This window comes from Heterodontus francisci, chromosome 10, assembly GCF_036365525.1.
Source record: "Heterodontus francisci isolate sHetFra1 chromosome 10, sHetFra1.hap1, whole genome shotgun sequence".
Taxonomy (NCBI): domain Eukaryota; kingdom Metazoa; phylum Chordata; class Chondrichthyes; order Heterodontiformes; family Heterodontidae; genus Heterodontus; species Heterodontus francisci.
This window is the reverse complement of record NC_090380.1, coordinates 53,817,852-53,825,351: the sequence shown is the minus strand read 5'-3', so window position 1 is coordinate 53,825,351 and position 7,500 is coordinate 53,817,852. Positions and strand designations below refer to the sequence as shown.

Here is a 7,500-nt window from a genome sequence, read left to right as displayed (position 1 = left end):
GGGGGGGGGAGAGAGTGAGAGAGTGAGAGAGTGAGAGAGAAGAGAGAGAGAGAGAGAAGAGATGATGAGTGAGAGAGAGAGAAGAGAGAGAGAGGGAGAGAGAGAGAGAGAGGAAGAGAGAGAGAGAGAGACGGGGGGGGGGGGGAGGGGGGGGGGAGAGAAGAGAGAGAGAGGGAAGAGAGAGAGAGGGGAAGTGAGAGAGAGGAGGGAAGAGACAGAGACAGAGACGGAGAGCGCTATTGCAGGAGCCACACCAACACACAACCCCCTGGTGAAGTGTGATGCGACATCATTGCCTCTGGTGATTCTTCACTCAGCTTCTTAAGATGGTCCCACAACATATCCCTTTTTGCCAAAGATGAAAACATATGTACAATACACAATGATGCTGCAGTTCAACTAACTATATATGATTTTAAAAGTTATGTACAAGTAAGTTTAACACGCTAAAATATTAGAGGAGGTTTGCTTATTCATCCTGATCTTAACGTAAACCTCTTCTGAGCTGAGCTCGTCTCTTGATGACTCCTCTGAGACTTTGGTGACACAGAACTCTGGTTAGCATGTTCTTCCTCTGTGCTCATAGCCTGTGTATGTTCATCTTGAAACTTTATCTTTGAATGTGTCCACAATGCTACAGGGTCGTCACATATAGTGTTGTCGTTACACATCTCTGAGTTGACTGTGGTTCCATCTGAGAAACATACCATTTGGTATCTGGACCTCATATGATCTGGACTGGTCGCATTTCTTAGTGACCTCTGCAGGATACCAAGTTCCTAATGCATAATTGAGGACTCTGACCTCTGTCCTACCTGTAATCGAGCTAATACTGATCCTGCTTGCCTGTCTTACGACGCCTTCATCTTCCCTTGTTTTAGAAGGCTGAGAAAAATGATGAATGACAACTTCACCAATCACCGGCAATCCGTCCTGACCTCAGGGTACTTGCTCCAACGAGCTGAAGCCCAAGGAGACACTCCTGGTCATATCGGCTGTTCATGTCAAGACTCCCTGTCATCGTGTCCTTTACATGGACTGACCCAATACACTCAACCTGAGTTTTGTCTACCATCTTCGGTATGTTACTGACTTCATGAATTGTGAGAATTCATAAATCTTGGCATACTGGAAGTCATGTGACAGCTGGTCCAGTTGTGTCTACAATATAAAACATTTGTGGTAGCCATTCAGAGCTCCTATACTGCACTGTAAGGTTATCGTTCCAATGCACTTCACTGGAGAATCATTGTCGGCAGTCAGTCTGGCCGTGGTGAGTCATACCATGGATGTCCATTTCTTCAAGTACATTTTCTTCAGTATACTGATGGGCAGAATATTTTGTACTTGTTTCGTTATCGATTTTTTTTCTCTGAGCTCATGCTGGCCACTCTTGTGCGGACATATAATCCCAATCATTGCAAATGTTTGAGATTGCGTAATGGCATTAATGTATTGATCCAAATTAACTGTGAAATGCTTGCTGGTCGTTCGCATGAGTGCATTCTTCACCCGTGTCCTCCTGACCAAGCGTCACTCTGCTGACCTGATGTACCTGCTTGGGTTTTTGTTGTGTGTTGGCATACCTTTTGTTGCGTTTGCCAATCCTTCTTGTAGACGTTCTCTCTGCATGTGATCTGCCACCATTCCTGTGTGCAGGTATCTGAGCTCGGCCTCCTGCACTGCCTTGCCCAATGTCCTATGTCCTCACATGCCACAAGCTTTGCACTAGTCTGGTATACAGGACAACCGCAAATTAGGTGGGTCAGGCCACATTGGCCACAAGGTTTAGCAAACTTCTGCTGCCACTGTTGTACAATAGGAAACAAGGCCAAAGACTTGCAGGTTGATAGGTTAATTGGCCATTATAAATTGCCCCTAGTATAGGTAGGTGGTAGGGAAATATATAGAGACAGGTGGGGATGTGGTAGGAATATGGGATTAGTGTAGGATTAGTATAAATGGGTGGTTGATGGTCGGCACAGACTCGGTGGGCCGAAGGGCCTGTTTCAGTGCTGTATCTCTAAAACTAAAAACTAAAACTAAAAACTAAGGCAAGCAATTTGCACTCAGCAAGGTGCCACGAACAGCAATGAGATAAATGACAGATGATTCTTTTTTTAATAGTGATGTTGGTTGAGGGATAAATATGGGCGAGAACACTAGGGAGAACCGCTCTGCTCTTCTTCGAATAATACCATGGAGAACATCGACGTTGAACTGAGAGAACAGACAGGCCTTAGTTTAATATCTTATCCTTTGACAGAGCAATACCACTCAGTACTATACTGAAGTACAGGTTCATAGGTTAAAAAGGGAGGTAAGAGAAAGCAGGGAATTATAGACCAGTCAGCCTGACGTCAGTAGTGGAGAAAAATTCTCGAATCCATTATCAAAGATTTTTATAGCAGAGCACTTAGAGAACAGTGGTAGAATCGGGCAGAGTCAGCATGGATTTACAAAAGGGAAATCATGCTCGACAAATCTACTAGAATTCTTCGAGGATGTAACTATATAGAGTTGATGAGGGGGAGCCAGTGGGGATAGTGTTGTTTATTTGGACTTTCAGAAGGCTTTTCGACAAAGTCCCACAGAAGAGATTAGCGTGTAAAATTAAAGCGCATGGGAATTGGGGGTAGTGTATTGCGATGGACAGAAAATTGGTTGGGGAGAAAGAAGATAAGATTGCAGGAGAGTGGGCCCCATGATTCCTCCTGGCCCCCAAGGAATTCTTCCAAAATTGTAGAAAACTGAACTTATCTCGGTCTTTCTTCTGGATCAACCACATGGCCCCCACAATCACAGCAAATATAGTTTGTATGTACCTATGCTTCCTTGAGCTGGACAGATGGTGTGATGGCAGGGTACCTGTCTAATTGCTGCTGGTTTAGTGTGGATATTTGGCATTGCTAGGACTGTTGGTGTGCATCCAAACCTTCAGTAAAGCACCTTTATAAAATCTGAGCACTTTTCAAAATCATAGGTATTTGTTAATTAATTCAGTGGTAGGTTCATTGTTTCTGCACTCTTAGTCGGGTGCCTCTACTCAAAGGCAAAATGGATTCTACCCACACCACTTTTGAGCCCAAGCTCCCCATTGAGAAATAGGATCGCTGATTTTATGTTCAAGTCCCAGATGGTAAATACATAAGATTATTTCTCATGGAGCTCGAATCACTCCCTTCATATTTTAGAGGCACAGTAATTAAAAAACAGAAGACTATGAAAAAAATCCATGAATTATAAGGACGTCTTGTTCTTTGAAATTCTCAAACACATCGTCCATCAGATGTGATTGCATTCGGAATCAAAGTAATAATCCGATCTCTTATCCAATGATGCCCAAACCTAAATCACACATTAAAATGGATCACCAATTACTTAGCAACAGGAAAATACAAAGCATCTACATCCACCAAAACTGCTTAAGCACCAGAAAAGTTATATCTGTGTCTTTGTAGCTGTACATATTAATACCTTTTTAAACCAATTGTGCAAGCTATCAATGTATTTTCCCCATAATTGATTTCTGACCAAAAAGGCATCTGCTATTCCCTACCTTCCAAAGAAACAAAGAACAGTACAGCACAGGAACAGGCCATTCGGCCCCTCCAAATCTGCGCCGATCTTGATGCCTGCCTAAACCTTCTGCACTTCCCATCCTATTCATGTATTTTGTCAAGATGCCTCTTAAACGTCGCTATCGTACCTGCTTCCACCACCTCCGCCAGCAGCAAGTTCCAGGCACTCACCACCCTCTGTGTAAAGAACTTGCCTCTCACATCTCCTCTAAACTTTTCCCCTCGCACCTTAAACCTATGTCCCCTAGTAACTGACTCTTCCACCATGGGGAAAAGCTTCTGACTATCCACTCTGTGCATGCCGCTCATAACTTTGTAAACCTCTATCATGTCGCCCCATTTTGGAAATTTAGTGAAGAGAGAGAAGCTTCCATTTTAACCCTAGCTATTTTAAACATATAAAAAAAAGGCATGAATTCCATTTTTGTCCCAAGAAGCTGAACTCCCCTTTTTGCATTAATGTCAAGGTACAGTAAGACTTCTTCACATCACCAAAAGACTACCACAATTGCAACGGCAACCAATTTCTCTGGGTCAGGAATCATTGACATGCAGGGCTAAGATGGAGCCCGCCAAGTGTCAGAGATGGATATGAGGTTACTGCTGCGCCAGAACAGATAATGAGAGATGTTAAAGGGGTACAAGAATCCCATGCCAAATTTGAGAGGGCTCTTACCCTCTATTTATAGAAATCGGAGTCATTACTATCAATACTATAGGTTTATTGTCCTGTTTTCACAGGTAGTCCCATGTAGTGATGGTAAGAGGCAGTCATCAAAGAAAATCCACCAGGAAAGTGAGGCATTCCTACCCATCAGTTTTTTAAATGCAGCAGATAGGGAAAGGGGGCCAGCGGCGATAACTGTGGGGACAGGCCGAGGGAAATCTAGCTTGAGGCAAAAATGCAGAATAGGCCTGACTGCCCAATTGTGGTCCCTTTTCCATCACTAGTCCGTCCAGTTTGGGGCAAGATAACATATGAAAAATCCAATCCAAGCTATTTAATTTTGAGTGTCGCATACTTCATTTTTGATTATCGCCGTTTACATTTTTGTAGACACAGGAGTCATTATGTTTCATAAAGTACAGCTTAGGTTCCAGTATTTGAAATATGACAGTGCTTACATTACAAAATATAAAGTAGGACTTCAACAACGTCTTGATAAACATTACATTATAAATACACTGTTGAGTGAAAAGCGATAAACTTGTGTTACTTGGCTGAATTTGAACACAATTTTGTGGTGTGGATTGATCTGAAGTGAAAATAGAATTGAAAATGGCAGTTTTAGGCTGACCTGTAACCCTTAAAAGCTCATTTAAAAAATAAACTTTCAAGTTGTCCATATAGCCTCAATTTGACCATTGATTCTGTCGTTGAAGGATCATGGCAATCTGCAGCTTCTCGATCTCTTTGGAATATTGAACAACTGTGTAATAGGCTAGATCAATTGACATCAATGCCAGTCATACTGTAATGTGAGCAGCTTCAAGGTAACTGGGAAACAATAACACTTAAACAAGATGGCAACATGTTATCTCACACATGGCATACAGGGATCATAATCACATAAAGATGGCAGAAGAATAAACATACCTAGTACAGTCAATCCAAGGATACCTATTGTTCCTCTCTCCTCTGTCAGGCAGGTTGTTTCACCAAACACTGATACGTTCCTGTGTCTGACAGTCGTGTGTTATTAATGAAGATGGAGGCACTTGTGCTGGGCATGGTGACCGACAAACCCCACACGGGAGTTAAACTGGGTGGCCCCACTGATTACCTGCCCTCCCTGGTACAAAATTACCTGGTGACAGAAGAAAGGGAAAAGAAAAAAAATGCATTCAATCTATTTGAACCATAGATTAATTCTAAAACATAACACATCAGATACATTTACTAATACTTCGTTGTATGACAAAATTTGAGATTAAACATTATCAAGCAGTACGTCAATACAACTATGTACAAATGCAGTTGTACTGATTTCAGCGCAAAGGGGTCCTACAGTGCTTGGCTTCTAGATAGATGGCAACTTGAGTACCTAAGATGCCCACAGATGATTATCTTGTTTGCAATCATTACAACATCCGAATGACACCATTTCTGTTAATTATCAGAGAATGTATATTTGCTTTCACTGTGAAAATTCCTTACAGGCAGTTTTAACTATTTCTATAGAAATTCTGTGATCATGATGGCTTTTTTCCTTTGTTACTGGAGACATAACTAGAATTATGTAGAATGTAGAGCAGAGACACTGTTTTATAATGGAAGAAGGTCGCAGCTCACATGAAGGCTACGCCCGTGACAGTTATTGTCAAAATCATCATGGTCTGATTCCCAAGCTCTAATAACAGACTAGAGCATTGTTGCAGTGGAATGCAATTGGAGTGTGCACATCAGTGATCCCAGTTGCCAAACACTCCACTAAACCTTTAAGGTTCTTAATAACAGATGGTACACATTTTAGAAAAAATAACGTCAGTAGTTAACATATTGTTAGTGCAGAAAGGGTTGTGGACAGTAATTCAGCAGACTTAGACTCAACCAGACTACTCCTTTAAAAACAAAAGAGTTTGCTGGATGCATTGCAGCTAGTATTAGTTCTTCTGCTGCAAACAAAGGGATCTCCAATGTGTAATTAGGCAGAATACAGTATAGCTGCTTTCAAAGTTCTCAGAACACTGAGAATGCATCAATATTAATAACCATATGCGGATTAATGCCAATAAATGGGTTTCAATCTCAATTAATTACTGATGTTTTGATTTGTATTTTCCTTAACACTTGCCCCAAAATGATCCTTTCCTTTTAATGACACATTGTTCAATTAGAGTAAGCAAGATAGGGCATCCATTATATGGATTTTACATAACTGCTAAAGAAGTTTCAATGCCTCTAGATGTCTCATACACTGAAGGCATGCTTATTCAAAAAGATGGACACTGTTAAATTTATTCTCCCAGCAAGGTGAAGCATTGTGCTGCTTTACACTTTAAAAACAGCGCAAGTGTAAAGCAACAAATGGACTTTCGAGGGCTCAAGTTGTCAAACCTTATTTCTAAGAGTTTTGGCACTCCATTAGTCAATGCTCTATAATTGAAAATCATTGCATCACTAATTTAAAGTAGGATTAACTCAGATTCAGCTTGAATTATAAATCACTAATCAACCATCAACTGAACTAAGTGTGACCTTAGTATTAAATGGGCTTGACAGGGTAATAGCTGAGAAAATGTTTCCCCGGCTGGGGAATCGAGAACACAGGGTCACAGTCTCAGAATAAGCAGTTGGCAGTTCAGGAATTAAATGAGAAATTTCTTCATTCAAAGGCTTGTGAATCTTCCGAATTCTCTACCCCAGAGAGCTGTGGATGCTGAGTCATTGAGTATATTCGTGACAGAGGTTGATGGATTTTTGGATACTAAAGGAATTAAGGAATTATGGGAACGTGGAGTTGAGGTAGATGATCAGCCATCATTTTGTTGAATGGCAGAGTAAAGGACCAGAATGGCCTACTCCAGATACCAATTTCTTACTGAACAAGTTATTCTATCATGTCTTGTCCCATAAATGCTCGGGAAAACATAGCTAAAGTCTACACTAAATTTTGGTGAGACCACAGTACATTGCATGCACGGTGAACATACACTATAGGGAACTCCTCTCATGTGATTTTCACACAGATTCTCTGTGCAGATTGGCTCATGTATAGGGAACACACAGGATGTGTACGGGGAGTGTCCAGTGGACTATCAGCTTTTAAATGGATGCTGTTCACAAAAAAAGAACTGGATACAAAATTTTAAGTCTTGCTAACAATAGTTCAAAAATGACATAAGGGGGAGAGAAGCAAGACTGCCTCTTTTGAGGATGCTACTCACTGCAGGATGCTGCAACTGATTGAGGTTACCA

The 7,500-nt window shown here is 41.3% G+C and overlaps 1 protein-coding gene across 1 annotated transcript in view; it reads right to left on the bottom strand.

Annotated features, from left to right (window-relative positions):
- LOC137374122 (immunoglobulin superfamily member 11-like) overlaps positions 1-7,500 on the bottom strand; it is a 319,944-nt gene that overhangs the window by 48,903 nt on the left and 263,541 nt on the right. Inside the window, 4 exon segments of the mRNA XM_068039887.1 lie at positions 5,179-5,206; positions 5,208-5,237; positions 5,239-5,319; positions 5,321-5,389. Coding sequence (XP_067895988.1) covers positions 5,179-5,206; positions 5,208-5,237; positions 5,239-5,319; positions 5,321-5,389 — 208 coding nt within the window.